Source organism: Dendrobates tinctorius, unplaced genomic scaffold, assembly GCF_039654945.1.
Source record: "Dendrobates tinctorius isolate UK_male_01 unplaced genomic scaffold, ASM3965494v1 ptg000003l, whole genome shotgun sequence".
In the NCBI taxonomy this organism is placed as follows: Eukaryota; Metazoa; Chordata; class Amphibia; order Anura; family Dendrobatidae; genus Dendrobates; species Dendrobates tinctorius.
In genome coordinates, this window is record NW_027361671.1 from 54,997,904 (window position 1) to 55,014,367 (window position 16,464).

Here is a 16,464-nt window from a genome sequence, read left to right on the forward strand (position 1 = left end):
AGTTTGTCAGAAACCCTCCAAAACGATTTTTTCTTTCTCGTCTTCCCAGGGTGGATACCCAGGCAAGAGCTCTGTTGGGAGCCATCGAATCGCTCCAGCGCAACGGGGTCATTGTTCCCGTGCCAGAGCACGAAACGGCTCAGGGCTTCTATTCCAACCTGTTTGCGTTTCCCAAAAAGGACGGGTCTGTCAGACCTGTTTTGGATCTCAAACTTCTGAACAAATTCATCAGGATCAGACATTTCCGGATGGAGTCTCTCCCTTCTGTCATATCGGTCATGGAGAGGGGAGAATACTTGGCCTCGGTCGACATCCAGGACGCATATCTGCATATTCCCATCTTTCCTCCTCATCAAATGTTCCTGCGTTTTGCCATCAACGGTCGACATTTTCAGTTCGTGGCGCTACCTTTCAGGTTAGCCACGGCTCCCAGAGTGTTCACAAAGGTTATGGCAGTTGTCATGGCCATATTGCATTCTCGAGGCATAGTCGTCTTGCCTTACTTGGATGACCTATTGGTCAAGGGCCCTTCAAGATGGGCATGCAAGGAAAATGTCAACATCACGCTAGATACTCTTGCCCGCTTAGGGTGGTTGGTAAATGCAAAGAAGTCATCCCTGGTGCCAGCTCAGAGGATTTCCTTCTTAGGAATGGTCTTCGACACTTGCCGAGGGTTGTTAATTTTCCCTCAGGACAAGGCCCTAGCTCTCCGGCAGGAAGTTCGAACGCTTTGCCAACCAGTCCCTCATACCATTCGTTTCAGGATGAGGATTCTAGGAAGAATGGTGGCAGCAATGGAAGTGATACCGTTTGCCCAGTTACATTTTTGCCCCCTGCAGCACGCTCTCTTGTCAGCCTGGGACAAGAATCCTTTCACGCTCGATTGGCGGTGTCGACTCCTCTCTGACCCAGGGGAAACCCTTCCCCCCAGACCATTGGTTGGTAATAACAACCGACGCCAGTCTCCTCAGCTTGGGAGCGGTGTTTCGCCACCACACAACCCAGGGACGGTGGTCGTCACAGGAGGCACGCCTTCCGATCAACTTATTGGAGATACAAGCAATTCGGCTGGCTCTGCAGCAGTTTCAGCACTTCTTAGCAGGCCGCCCCGTCCGGATACAATCGGACAACGCCACGGCGGTGGCTTACATAAATCACCAAGGGGGCACCCGCAGCAGAGCAACCATGCGCAAGGTGGGGCACGTTCTTCAGTGGGCCGAAGCAAACCACTCAGATTTCAGCAGTCCACATCCCGGGCGTGGAAAACTGGGCAGCAGACTTTCTCAGCCGGCAGGGTCTTGCGTCCGGAGAGTGGTCACTACATCCCGAGGTCTTCCAGCAGTTTTGTCAACGGTGGGGAACTCTGGATGTGGACCTGATGGCGTCCAGAGTGAACGCCAAGGTGCCCACATATGTCACTCGGGTCAGGGACCCGCAAGCAATCGCTGTGGATGCGTTGGTTCTGCCATGGAACCAGTTCCGCCTCCCATATCTATTTCCCCCACTGCCACTACTCCCGAGAGTCATCAAAAAGATCAAGACGGAAGGGGTTCCGGCGATTCTGCTGGCCCCGTCGAGCGTGGTACGCAGATCTAATGCAGCTGCTCGCCGACATTCCTTGGCGACTGTCAGAGCGCCCAGATCTACTTTCTCAAGGGCCGATTTGCCACCCGAACTCAGGGGCCCTGTGTTTGATGGCATGGCCGTTGAATCTTGGATTCTGACCCAGGCAGGGTTTGGGAGCAAGGTGGTCACTACAATGGTTAGCGCCCGGAAGTCTGCTTCAGCACAAATTTACCACCACACCTGGAAGGTGTTCTTTGCTTGGTGTCGAGGCCGGAGTATTTCTCCACTGAGATTCTCGATTCCCAACATCTTGGCCTTTCTCCAGTCGGGCCTAGACTCGGGCTTGGCCCCAAGTTCCCTCAGGACACAGATATCGGCCTTATCCATCCTGCTCCAGTGCAGAATTGCTACCAATTTGCAGGTTAAGACTTTCATCTAGGGAGTCTCCCACTTGGTACATCCCTATAAGGTGCCTATGGACGCCTTGGACCTTAACCTGGTCCTAAGTGTTCTGCAGGAAGTTCCATTTGAACCACTTCAGGATGTCTCTTTGAGGTACCTTTCCTGGAAAGTGGTGTTACTAGTGGCCATCACTTCTATCAGGCGGGTTTCAGAGCTGGCGGCCCTATCCTGCCGAGCTCCGTTCCTCACTTTCCACAAGGATAAGGTGGTGCTCAGACCAGCCCCTCCTTTTCTGCCGAAAGTCATGTCCTTATTTCACATTAATGAGGATGTTGTCTTGCCTTCATTTTGTCCAGCACCGGTGCAGTGTGGAAAAGGCTCTTTACACGTTAGACCTGGTAAGAGCCCTCCGGAAGTACATGTTGAGGACGGAACCCTTTCGTCAGACGGACACGCTGTTCGTGCTCCCCGAAGGGCGCAGGAAGGGACTCGCTGCCTCGAAATCGACCATAGCCAGATGGATTCGTTTGACCATTCAGGAGTCCTACCGCATTAGAGGCACACCGATTCCAGCAGGGATCAGAGCGCACTCTACTCGGCACCAAGCTTCGACGGAACAGGTTTGCAAGGCAGCAACCTGGTCCAGCCTGAACACATATGCCAAACATTATAATATCCATACTCAGGCCTCGGCGGATGCAAGCCTGGGTAGAAGGATTCTCCAAGCAGCGGTGGTGCACCTTTAACAAGAGGTGCATGTAGCTTGGATCGGTGAGTCAATCTCCCACCCAGGGACTGCTTTAGGACGTCCTACAGTATCTGTGTCCCCCAATGAGGTGAAGGAGAAACAGAGATTTTTGTGATAAACTCACCGTAAAATCCTTTTCTCCGAGACGCTCATTGGGGGACACAGCACCCACCCTATTAGCCAAGTTGGCCTCTATTTTGTTTAATTTATACGCATTTATTTATGTGGTATAAGGGTGGTCTTTTTTTCTGAACATGTTGTACCTGTATTAAGGCTGATTTTGATGTCCTCCTACTGCTTTGGCACCAAACTGATTTCCGCCCGCAATAGGGGCGAGGGTGTATACGGCGGAGGAGCTAACCTCTTTTTTCACTTAGTGTCAGCCTCCAAGCGGCAGAAGCATACACTCAACAGTATCTGTGTCCCCCAATGAGCGTCTCGGAGAAAAGGATTTTACGGTGAGTTTATCACAAAAATCCCTGTTTTTGGTATTTTCTGTTATATTGACCCCCCCAAACTCATTTCAAATGTGAGGTGGTCCCTAAATAAAATGGTTTTGTAAATTTTGTTGGAAAAATGAGAAATCACTTGTCAACTTTTAACCCTTATAACATCCTAACAAAAAAAAATATGTTTCCAAAATTGAGCTGATGTAAAGTTGACATGTGGGAAATGTTATTTACTAACTATTTACAAAATCTGCAAAGGATTGGGGGGCGTGGCCTGGACATGGAGCCGGCAAGACACACTCTGTAGGAGCTCCTCAGTAACGGCTGCAAACACCACCACCCACCAGCTATCAAGAGCGAGCACCGGGGTCAGATGAGAGGGAAAGCGGGTCTCCGGTCGCAGACGCCTGCCAGAGGGACTCCCAGCCGTGGGGGGCAAGGTATTGTGCCATACCTGACTGAGGCCCAGCGTCCTCCCAGGCCTGTAATGGCGACCGGGACACGTGCTGCTGCGACCCGGCTGTCACAGCCTGAGCATTCTCCTGCTTCCCCCGCCCGCTCTGCACGGCAACCCGATGAGAGGCTGCAGACTGACCCGGCATTGCAGGCTCCTGGATGGATGGTTCCTGGGGAAAACACCAGAGACCGGCCTGTGGTGACTGATGGGGGAGGGGTGAGCAGTGGGAATCTGGCTGCAGGGCGTGCTTCTCCCCCCGGGGCTTCACAGAGCAGAGGATCTCCTGCCTCTCTTCCTGGCTGCTCCAACTCACCAGGTACCCTGCGGTCGTCCCCTGCCCCACAGCACTCAATTACCCCAGCGGCTGGCTCAGGAGGGGCTATGGAGCAGAGCTTGCTTGCCCTCCCCTGCCATGGAGGGGAGAACACAGCTACTACCTTGCAACACTATGGGGAAGACCAAGGCTCAGAAATGTCAGCTTTAAGGCTTCAAATAAATGCTATGCCAACCAAAATGGATATGGAGGGATATATTGCCCGCCTGGAGGCTGTGTGTAAAACTGAAATTCGCTCCTTGAAGGAGGATATGTCATCACTGACTAACTCCATGCGGGCCCTTGAATCGTCCACCCAGGATTGATACTCTCAGCAAAGCTCACAACAGCTTATAGATCAGCAGGCTCAACAGATCCATCTCTTGTTTGACATGATTGAAGATGCTGAAAACCGCAACAGGCGAAATAATGTGCGCATTCGTGGTTTGCCGGAGTCAGTCGGGCCTCAGGATTTGACCTCTACACTGCAGAGGATATTTAACTCCTTGTTGGAACGTCCCCTTGAAACACGCATTGAGATGGACAGAGCACACCGTGCACTGGGGCCTAGAAACCCGGACCCAGAGAGGCCAAGGAACATTATTTGCAGGGTACACATCTTCCAGGTCAAGGAGAATATTATGAGAAAAGCAAGAGATAAAGGTACCCTGGATTTTAAAGGAACTCCCATACAACTTCTAGCGGATCTTTCCCGATCAACACTTGCAAAAAGGAGAGCCCTGAGACCCCTGCTGGAGGTTCTACGTAACAACAGTATTGCTTATTCCTGGGGCTATCCTTTTCAACTACAAGTCAGGAAAGGTCCCAACCTGATCATCTTGAGGTCTCCGGCTGACCTGCCAGATTTTCTTTCAGCTCTGGATCTCCCTGGGATAAAATTGCTAGACTGGCCGTATACTACACCTCTACCCCAGAGAATGGTCCGTCGTGGAGGTCCCTTCCCACCTGATCAACACCGTACTCAGCGACCAAGATCCCAGAAGTCGCCGAGATCCTCATCGGCGGAGACCTGAACTCTCGGGACTACTGGGTTATACATGTAGTTTGAAGGAGGAATGAGGGCTGTTATGGCCTACTCTGATGCCTAACCAATATTGCCCTTTGTCCGTTTTTTTTTTTTCTCTCTCCCCCTCCTCTCCTCTCCCCCCTCCCCCCCCTTCTTCCCTGGGCATCACTAATTCTAATAATGTTGGGATTCTCTGCCTCCCCTCCCGGCATGCTCCAATGCTGGGTTGGGACGCCTGAACCCCCATGGGTATCTATGCTTCTCCTAAAAGCCTCACGAGTTGTGAGCCAGGAGACGGGAGTTTATCTCTCCTGCTGCATTTCTCACTTTGTTGCTGTGATTAATTTTATTGAACCTGAGCTGTTATATATGTTACTTTAATTTTGGTCGGGTGGCTGACCATCTGTGGTTTCCTTTTCTTCTACCCCTTTTCGGTATTAACTAGTTAGGTGGTGTAGCAGCCGTCCTTCAGGCGACATAGTTTTCAGTCACCTCCCACATTAGGGTGTGTTCCTAGAACACTAGTTGTATTTTCTCAGTTTAATTGCCTTCTGAGCTAGGACTCAGGAGGCTAAGTAAAGACAGGTCTTGATACTAGTCTTTATTATTCTGGTTTCTTTTTCCGTTCTACCACTTTCTCTGCTTTCTTTCCTTTAATCTCAGTTTCTTTCTTCTCCTCCCCATCTCCCTACTCTTCTCTCGGGTGCCCAGAAGATAGGGCTTCTAAGATGGCGCACCTCAACCTATGCTCGCTAAATGTTAGAGGATTTAATGTACCAGAGAAGAGATCCAGGATCCTCTAGAACATGCATAAAAAAAGAATCCATATTCTACTGCTTCAGGAGACTCATTTTAAAACGGACCACACCCCCACATTTAAGCATAGGTATTATAATTCCTGGTTTCATGGTACCAATTCAGCTGCAAAATCCAAGGGAGTTAGCATTGCTCTACATAAATCTCTCCCAGCCCAGGTCTTAGCAGTTAAGTCCGACCCAGAGGGGCGATTTATTTTTATCAAACTTAAGATCTGTACCAAATTATTTACCATTGCCAATTTCTATCTCTCCAACCAGGACCCGGCCAGGACTTGCCAAAAGTACCTGAACACCCTCTCTGACTTCGCTGAAGGCTCCTTGATTCTTGGAGGAGATTTCAATCTTATCCTTGATCGAGCTGTTGACTCCTCCTCGGGTAGGTCCTCTGTTCCTGCAGTTAAACTGCGGGGTCTTAGGAGTAAATTACTGGACTTGAGGCTTATTGACATCTGGCGTACCCTACACCCTAAAACACGGGACTACACTTTCTATTCTCCTGTCCATGATATGTACAGTAGAATAGACCTTTTTTTCATTAGTCACCACCTACTCTCACATGACCCGGCCTGTACTATAGACCCTATGGTGTGGTCCGATCATGCTTCAGTGTCACTTTCTTTCCTCTTGACAGACTTGCGCCCTGGGGAGTTGGTTTGGTCATTGAACCCACACTTATTAAAAGATCAGATATGTCAGTCAGCCATCAGGAAGACCATCACGGACTTCTTCGAATTTCACGCCAATGACCCAACGCCCTTACCGCTCCAATGGGAGGCCTTGAAGGGGATGATCCGGGGGGACTTTTATTCAACAGGGAACCAGACTCAAGAGGGATAGAGCTTGCAAAATAGATAGATTACTGACTTCCATCCAACACCTAGAACAGGCCCATAAACGGACCCAGGACCCTCAGATTTTAACAGACTTGCTCAAGGCTAGACTAGATCTGGGGTCCCTCTTGGATGCAGCGTCTGCCATCACCGAGACAGAGGTAGGAGATTTATGTACGAATTCTCTAACAAGCCAGGCAGAGCTCTGGCTAGGTTTCTTAATCCTCGCCTACCCTCTACATTTATCCCCACCATTAAATCACCATCTGGCCATTCAGCATATAAACCTCATGAAATTGCAGATGTATTCCGAGACTATTATGATGGGTTGTACAACCTAGGTGGCCCAGTGGCGGACATGTCCCCAACAAATTTCCAAATGAAAGTGGACGAGTATGTCGATGGTACCCCTCTCCCCCCCACTGAATCATGTGGACTCTCTCATGCTAGATGACCCTTTTGGCGAGCAGGAGGTCACTGAGGTTATTAGGGGTCTAGCCAATGGAAGGAGTCCTGGCCCGGATGGCTTCCTGGCCATTTTCTATAAGCAATTCGCCTTGGAACTGACGCCCTTCCTGACCAGGACCTTTAACGCTATATCCTCAGCTTGCCCCTTTGCCACGCAAACTCTTGCGGCTACCATAACGGTGATTCCCAAGCCTGGGAAGGACCCATCGCTATGCTCCAACTACCGCCCTATCTCTCTTATAGGGGTAGATGTCAAGATCTTCGCCAAACTAATAGCTAACCGGTTGTCCCCGCTGTTGCCTGCCTCAATCCATACTGACCAAACAGGGTTTGTCCGGGGTAGAGAGGCGCGCGATAACACTATTAAAACTCTACTTTTGACCTCCCACATGTACAGACAAGGTACTCCAGCCTGCCTTCTATCGATCGATGCCGAGAAGGCATTCGATCGTCTTAACTGGACCTTCCTACACTCATCCCTCAGACAGCTGGGAATCGGTCAAACTATGTTGGAGAGAATCTCTGCCCTGTATCATAAGCCCTCGGCACGAGTTCGAGCCAATAATACTCTATCTTCTCCCCTGCAAATATCTAATGGCACTAGACAGGGGTGCCCTCTTTCACCCCTTCTATATGTGATAGCCATGGAGCATTTAGCTATATCCCTTCGAAGCTCCCCCGATATAAAGGGCTTTGATATAGGTCAGAAATCTTATAAACTTACCTTATACGCTGATGACCTCCTTCTGTATCTAACAAACCCGGAAATCGCCTTTCCAGTTCTCATCCAGGAATTTCAACGCTTTGGCATGGTTTCTAACTTCAAAGTAAACTACTCAAAGACAGAGGCCCTTAGTATTACTCTTCCTACCACACAAGTCAATAGACTAAAATCCGCCTTCCCATTTAGGTGGGAGACCCAGTCTATCAAGTATCTTGGGATATTTGTTTCGGCCAATCCGGATGAGTTGTTTAAGGCTAATTACTCCCCACTGCTTACTAGAACTCTTGCAGATCTTAATAGATATAACCGGGGCCGACTTTCCTGGTTTGGCCGGATCAATGCCCTCAAGATGGACATACTCCCGAGGTTCCTTTATTTATTCCAAACAGTCCCGGTAAAAGTTGCCAAACAGTATTTTAGACAGCTCCAGAGGGCGTGTGGCAGATTTGTCTGGGGGACGGGGAGACCGCGGATTCGTTACGCCACACTGGTGAGACCCAAATCCAGGGGAGGCGCTGGTTTACCTGACTTCGAAAAATATTACCAGAGTGTCCTCCTTACGAGGGTCTTAGATTGGAGATTTAACGATCTCAATAAACAATGGGTGGGCGTTGAGTCCCATCTCTCCCCGTTCCCTTTGGCACAGCTCCTATGGGCCCCCCTTCAACAGAGACCGGTGGTCTCGGGGTTTCAACCTCTGACTCAGGCGCTCATGCTTTTCTGGGACAGACATCTGGAGACATTAAACTTATCCCACAGACCGGGGAGTATGAGCTCACTTTTCAATAACTTAGATTTTCCCCCTGCGTTGAAGAGATCTACCTTCTTATGTTGGGACTCCGCAGACGGAGCTACACTGGGACAGGTGGCTAGGAAATTATCTGGAACGGCGTCTTTTGGGGCTTTGCAGGAGTCATGCCCGGAGAGATTATCCTGGCTGGAATATACTCAATTGACCACATTTCTAAAAAAGAAATTCCCGGGAAACGCTCTATTATCCAAACCTACACACTTTGAGACCCTAATTTCATTAAAAGCCGTGCCGCAGCATGCCATCGCGTTGATCTACAACCTCTTGTGTACAGCCCAGTATAAAGGTGCCCCAACGTACTTGGAGGCCTGGCAAAGAGAGCTCCAGATTACGTTGTCGGAACAAGATCATCTCAAAATCTTTACACTCTCTCATAAAATGTCCATTTCTTGTAGTGCACAGGAGAAAAATTTTAAAATTCTTACACGCTGGTACAGATGCCCTGACGTACTGCATAAGATCTTCCCCACAGTACCAGATACCTGCTGGAGATGCGGAGTCGAAATTGGTACTATGAAACATATATGGTGGGATTGCTCCTTGATAAGGTCATTCTGGGATTCAATTTTTGAAGTGTACTTTCAACTGTCGGGTATTCGAGTAATCCCCACTCCTCAAATAGCCTTACTGTCCCTAATTCCTGGATCTCTCTCTGTGACCAAAAGAGGTATCTTGCGTTTTTTTCTCATCGCTGCTCGTATGATTATTCCAAGACATTGGAAGACAACTACCACCCCCTCTATGAGGGAATTTTTGGAGGAGATAAATAGATTGGAGCGTATGGAATCCCTGATGGCAGATGACAGTGACAAATGGGATGCACATGCTAGCACGTGGACTTCCTGGCTCATTTTCCGAGAGACTCCGGAATATTCGTCTTGGCACAGATAAGGGGCTATACTGTGGTCGTTTATCCTCCAGGTGCCTTTAACTGATATTTGTAATCTTTATGAAGATTCGGATATTTGTGCGTATGAGTTCTCTGGACGCCCGACTTACTCCTATCTATCTACCTATTCCCCCCCCTCATCTCTTTCCTATACCTATCTCTTTCTTCCCTCTTCTCTCTTTCTGATCTTCACTCAGTCTTTATAGTTAAAATAGTTTCCATAATACTATTTTGAGAAGTCTTACCATGACACGGTATAATCTGAATTGATTTACTTTCTCTGTTTTTTCTGTTTTCTTTTCTTATTTTTCCATCCCTATCTTGGTAAAAGTATTCACAATACAGTGCTATTTGCCTGATCCACATGTTTGAATTAACTTTAACCGATGTACATTTACATTTTATATGTGATATGAGCGATGCTTTGTTCACTTTGCCTTAAACTTAATAAAATTATTTACTGAAAAAAAAAAAAATCTGCAAAGGATCAAATAATTATTTCCTTCACGGTAAAGTGCAGCACAGATTCCTCTCAATTAAAAATCTAGATCCTTAGATCAGGAACAGAACACACATTTATAGGACATTTCATAACTTTCCCAAATTATTAGGAAAACATTTACAGCACATCTGCATTGTACTAATGTATCCAATTTATTACATATTTTAGGAGTCGGGAGTAGGTCCATTTTATATCGATTCCGACTCAACCAAAATGGACACTGAACAGTGACACAGCCCTGCTACAATGTTAGCGAACCTACATAGAAGGTGCCATAGCCAGCTGTCTGTGGTACAGTTAGATGGTCAGACATCACTCTCAACTGCAATATGCCTTAAAATTCATCATGGAAAGGCAAACTGATCCTTGTCGCAGCCGCAGCTTTTATGAACTCGTGAATTAAATAACTACTAGGCTGCATTTACAAGTTGCGGCTGTAGTGTAGTGCAGCACACAGGAGATGATATCCTGTATTGTAGTTAGTGAATGCTAGTAGTCCATTAGTCTTCAGATGGTAGCAGATTATAAACCTTGTCTCCATGTTGGCACAGCCCTACAAATAAAAAGAATATATACAATTTTAATATAATTTAGGACAAATAGTTAATTTTATTAAATAAATGTGAAAGATTTATATTTTCGTACACTATTCTACATCACTTTTTAAAGTCCTTTTCTAAGCCACTCACCAGTGAAACCAAACAAAGACGGAACATCCTTAAGAAATGACCCCTTAATGTTCTCATAGTACAGACCAGCTAGTCTCTTGGACTAGCACTATTCTCTCTAACTACTATACTATGTGCCCTTCACTCACTCAGTGTGAAATACAAGAACTGATCTGTCCATTTTTTTCAGGCTGTGTCCACTTCTCCATTCAGAACCACAGCTTCAGATTTCGTCAAATGTTTAAGAATAGCTTTGCATATGCATCACTTTTCTTCCTGTCAAAATGACAGAAACCACAAAAGGATTCCATCTTAAGGGAAAGTCGAACATCGGTGGCATCTGTCTTATGATAGATCCAACCCTGAACTGTGGTTAAAATATATACATCAGTATTACCGGTGTGGAATATGTGCTAATGGAGCGGATCCGGTTGGGCCAATGATTTTACAGCGCTCCTCCCATCCTTTCGTAAGCTTGCAGAGTCTGGAAGGATCTCTATCAACATGAACGTGCACCTAAAATTGATAAAATCACAGCATGTCTAGTCTTTCATTAAACAATCGAATTGAAACAATGCACATAATTTATACCATCAGATAAATGACTTCAGTCTGTTTTTTTTCCTTAATTACTTCAAGAAGGAATAAGAGACCTACCTTCCTTCGCAGTATATGTGAAAGTACAATGTCACATAACTATTCTTCAGATCAATTCTGGCTTATTCCATTTCACGCTATGTTAATTACACCAATCTGCTCATGACATGAACATCTTTTGCAATATTTTAAAAAGATCACATTTCATAAACATGGTTAAAAAATAACTCAATCACAACCAAACATAATTCACAAATTGAGCACAAATAAATTGTCTTTGACACAGTTTCTGCACCTAATAAATCAAACGCACAGGTAATTGCCCTCATCTCCGTTGTACAGTTTAATACGTATACTTATATCCATGATAAACACTTTCCATCTTGCACTCCAGATTGCTTAGCCTAAAAACATTTAAAAGGGAGTCTGTCAGCACAGAAGGACTGCTCAAACCAACTACATAATATTTAAGTGCACCTTCCCACCTACCTGTAACCCTGCTCTTCTTTATTGACAGCTCTGGCTTTACAGAGCCAGAAAAAGGTGGAGATACAGGGAATCAAAGCAGGTGAGAAAGTGTAGTTAAATGATTGCACCCCGCCATGATGCACAGAGCGGTGGGACTTGGTTTGAACAGTCATCCTGTGCTAACCGAGTCTCTTCAATGCACACGGTAATATCAAGTGTATAAAATGTGGTCTACTTTCCTACATGGGAAAAAAAAAATATTGAATAAACTGAACCACAGGCATAACAGATGAAATTTGGAGGGAGAAACTGAGGCAATTTGCTGTAAAATTGACATATTCTATTACTATATATACTCACGTATAAGCCAAGTTTTTCAGCACATTTTTTTTTGCGCTGAAAACGCCTCCCTCGGCTTATACATGAGTCAATTTTCCCAGAAAGACTGCGGGGGAGCAACGGGTCACAGAGGCAGGAGCTGGCGGCTGTGGCTAAAGCCTGTGCCGCTGCTAAAGAGAAATGAATATTCGTTTCTCTGTAATAGCGCAGAGTGACAGCCGCAGACTTCCAGCACATATTCTACTTACCTTCCCTGCGTGCCCTCACTGCATCTCATTCCGGAGCCAGCAGCTCATCCTGCCGAGCGATCACGTAGTCCTGCTCATTAAGGTAATGAATATTCATGCCTCTCCACTCCCATAGGAGTGGAGTGAATATTCATTACCTTAATGAGCAGGGCCACGTGATCGCTCGGCAGGATGAGCTGCTGGCTCCGGAATGAGATGCAGTGAGGGCACGCAGGCAAGGTAAGCAGGATGTTTTGTTTTTTTATAGGAACCATGAATACAAGGATATGGGATAAGGAGCCATGCATACAAGGACGGGGTGGGGAAGCCATGCACACAAGGACAGCGACAGAGGTGCCATGCATACAAGGACAGCGACGGGGGAGCCATGCATACAAGGACAGCAATGTAAAAAAAGAAAAGTCCAGCTGATAAAAAAAAGTCTATTTATTGAAAAAATTCAAGTTAAGATCAGCATCCCACAATTAGCGGCAACGCAGCTACGTGTTTCGAACACTACATGTGTTTCTTTGTCAGAGCTGCACATTGACATTTACCCCTCATGAATCACACGATTGGAATAACAATTGTAGTGCACCTGAACAATCAATTAAAAACATATGTGATGTAAGAAAACACAGGTTGACAAGCAAAAAAAAATCCATGCAATTGTAACAGAGAATCAATAATGAAATAATAGCTCTCTCCGAAGATTAAGTCCACAAGGATGGCAGGTGTCCAAATTAAATATCCAGAAAGCCTCACGATCGCGCAGATATTTACGGATGTCACCTCCTCTTGCTGATGAAACAATTTTTTCTATTGCAAAAACTTGAAAAGATGCAGTGTTGCGCTTATGGTATTGTATAAAATGTTTCGAAGCCTGTGACATTGTGCGAGAAGAATTAGAGATGTTACCAATATCGTTTAAATGTTCAGAAATACGTTTCTTCAAATTCCGAATGGTACATCCAACATACATTTTATTACATATGGAACAATTAATTATATGTATACCACATATTGACTATTACAATTCATAAATTGTTTTATACTAAATTGTTTAGAGGAATTTGAGTTAGAAAAATTCTTAGTGTTTGTCACGAATTTGCATATTCTGCACCGGCTTTCACCACATTTAAAAAAAAAAACTTTGCAATCAAGCCATGTAGAACTATCATTTTTTCTCCTATTATTTGGAGCTGATAAGAGACTGCCTAATGTTCTGGCTCTTTTTGCTACTACCGCACAACCCGGTTCTAAAATTTTGGATAATATCCTGTCTTCCTCCAAAAGGGTAAATATTTAAGTATAATTTTTTTGATATTACAAAATTGTGGGCTATATTGCAAAGATAATACGGGCTTAGTTTGCCATTTTCTTTTTTTTTTTTATGAATCCGCCACTAAAAGTTCAAAACTATCCTTTTTCTCAATTATATCTTTTGCTCTATGTAGCATCCAATTTGAATAGCCCCGATTAGAGTTTTTTTCACTTTCTTCCAATTCCCCCTTTAATTCGTTTTGGGGGTTCTTACCCAGCAACAAAAAGAATATATGACTGTTGATCAACTTACAATTTCATATATTTATGGTTACCAAATACTCATAAAGCGATCTTTCCCCCTCCCATGAGACCAGTCATCTCTGGAATCGGTTCAGTAACCGAACGTGCAGGAGAATGGCTTGACCATATGCTGCAACCACTAGTACAAAGAGCATGCGGTTTTTTGAAAGATTCCCGGGATGTTTTACAACAGCTGTCCCAGGTGTCCTGGAATCCCAGTTATTCCTGGGTCAGTTGTGATGTAGTGTCTTTGTACACTTGCATCCCTCATGAGGTTGCCTTGGAAGCATTAACATTTCATTTGTCCCGCTATAGCAATTACTCAGCAGATTTATGTAATTACATATTGGATTTGGTTTTTTTTCTGATGACGCACAATTTTTTCATTTTTGACAATCAATTTTATTTACAATGCAGGGGCGTCTCAATGGGGGCGAAATTTTCTCCATCAGTGGCAAATCTAGTAATGTCCTATTTAATTAAATTATTTATATACAAGCTCTAATCTGTTCATTGCCAACATACAGTGGTATGCAAGATTTATTGATGATCTTCTGTTTATTTGGAGGGTGTGATATTGCTACTGTACCTGACTTTGTAAACTACATTAATAATAATACATTTGTTCATTCTTTTACATCCAGTACTCATGTATCTTCCATTTCTTTTTTAGATCTTTTTTTGGAGGGCAAAGGTAATGTTATAATGACTTCTACCTTTTCTAAACCAATGTCAGGCAACAGCATACTGCATGCACGGAGCTGTCACCCCAAGCACACGATCAGGTCGATCCCTGTAGGGGAATTCACCCGTATAAAACAGAATTGCAATGATGTAGTAAAATTAAAGGGGGAATTGGAAGAAAGTGAAAAAAACTCTCTAACTGAGGCTATCCAAATTGGATGCTACATAGAGCAAAAAATATAGTTAAGGAAAAGGATCGTTTTGAACTTTTAGTGGAGGATTCATCCAAAAAAAAGAAAAAATGGCAAACTAAGCCCGTATTATCTTTGCAATATAGCCCACAATTTTGTAATATCAAAAAAATTATACTTAAATATTTACCCTTTTGGAGGAAGACAGGATATTATCCAAAATTTTAGAACCGGGTTGTGCGGTAGTAGCAAAAAGAGCCAGAACATTAGGCAGTCTCTTATCAGCTCCAAATAATAGGAGAAAAAATGATAGTTCTACATGGCTTGATTGCAAAGGTTTTTTTAAATGTGGTGAAAGCCGGTGCAGAATATGCAAATTCGTGACAAACACTAAGAATTTTTCTAACTCAAATTCCTCTAAACAATTTAGTATAAAACAATTTATGAATTCTAACAGTCAATATGTGGTATACATAATTAATTGTTCCATATGCAATAAAATGTATGTTGGATGTACCATTCGGAATTTGAAGAAACGTATTTCTGAATATTTAAACGATATGGGTAACATCTCTAATTCTTCTCGCACAATGTCACAGGCTTCGAAACATTTTATACAATGCCATAAGCGCAACACTGCATCTTTTCAAGTTTTTGCAATAGAAAAAATTGTTTCATCAGCAAGAGGAGGTGACATCCGTAAATATCTGCGCGATCGTGAGGCTTTCTGGATATTTAATTTGGACACCTGCCATCCTTGTGGACTTAATCTTCGGAGAGAGCTATTATTTCATTATTGATTCTCTGTTACAATTGCATGTTTGTTTTTTTTTTGTGCTTGTCAACCTGTGTTTTCTTGCATCACATATGTTTTTAATTGATTGTTCAGGTGCACTACAATTGTTATTCCAATCGTGTGATTCATGAGGGGGAGAGATATTTTTACTGAGTATGTATAAATTGTTCTTCTAAATGTCAATGTGCAGCTCTTACAAAGAACACATGTAGTGTTCGAAACGCGTAGCTGCTAATTGTCTGTGGGATGCTGATCCTAACTTGAATTTTTTCAATAAATTGCCTTTTTTTATCAGCTGGACTTTTCATTTTTAACATTGCTTACAAGCGGTCTCCTTGCAGTCTGTGCTGACAACACGCCACAACAGGTGAGCTGGCTTTACTCTATTTCTTATACTAGGACAGCGACAGGGGTGCCATGCATACCAGGATAGGGATGAGGGGACAATGCATACCAGGCTTATACTAGAGTCAATATATTTACCCAGTTTTTCATGGCAAAATTAGGTGCCTCGGCTTATACACTATTTCATTTTCAATGCTATATTGTAGGCTCCACTTTAAGAGAGTCTCAAAAAGCAGGAACCAGAGAGCTCAGAGTGCATAAACACGTTAATACTACATGGTCCTTTCTAATATCAATTTAAAAGAAAATCCTGCCTTTCTAGGGGATGTCAAAACAGGCATTTTAGAGAACTGCCAGAACTGTATGGCATGCTTTAATGTTAAATTTAAATAGTAAAAGCATAATTAATTTTAATTTTGGTCATTAGGAAAGAAGGCGTTACCCTTTCTTTGAGTTTCGCTAGCCTTCTCTCTCTCTCTTTTTCAGCTTCTTCTTTGGCTTTTTTTTCATGTGTCTTTTCCTCAATTTTTTGTTGGTCCTAGAGTAAATTGTTAAAGTAAATCTTAGAAAACCTGTACG

General features: G+C 44.3%; 1 protein-coding gene across 1 annotated transcript in view; it reads right to left on the reverse strand.

The window, feature by feature from the left end:
- Nucleotides 1–10,133: 10,133 nt before the first annotated feature.
- Nucleotides 10,134–16,464, reverse strand: part of CCDC112 (coiled-coil domain containing 112) — a 35,277-nt gene continuing 28,946 nt past the window's right edge. The window contains exons 8-10 of the mRNA XM_073552663.1: nucleotides 16,328–16,423; nucleotides 11,070–11,188; nucleotides 10,134–10,557 (exon numbers count right to left, since the gene is read on the reverse strand). Of these exons, the coding sequence (XP_073408764.1) occupies nucleotides 10,527–10,557; nucleotides 11,070–11,188; nucleotides 16,328–16,423 (246 nt within the window). The 3' untranslated portion in view covers nucleotides 10,134–10,526. The remainder of the gene's footprint in view (nucleotides 10,558–11,069; nucleotides 11,189–16,327; nucleotides 16,424–16,464) is intronic.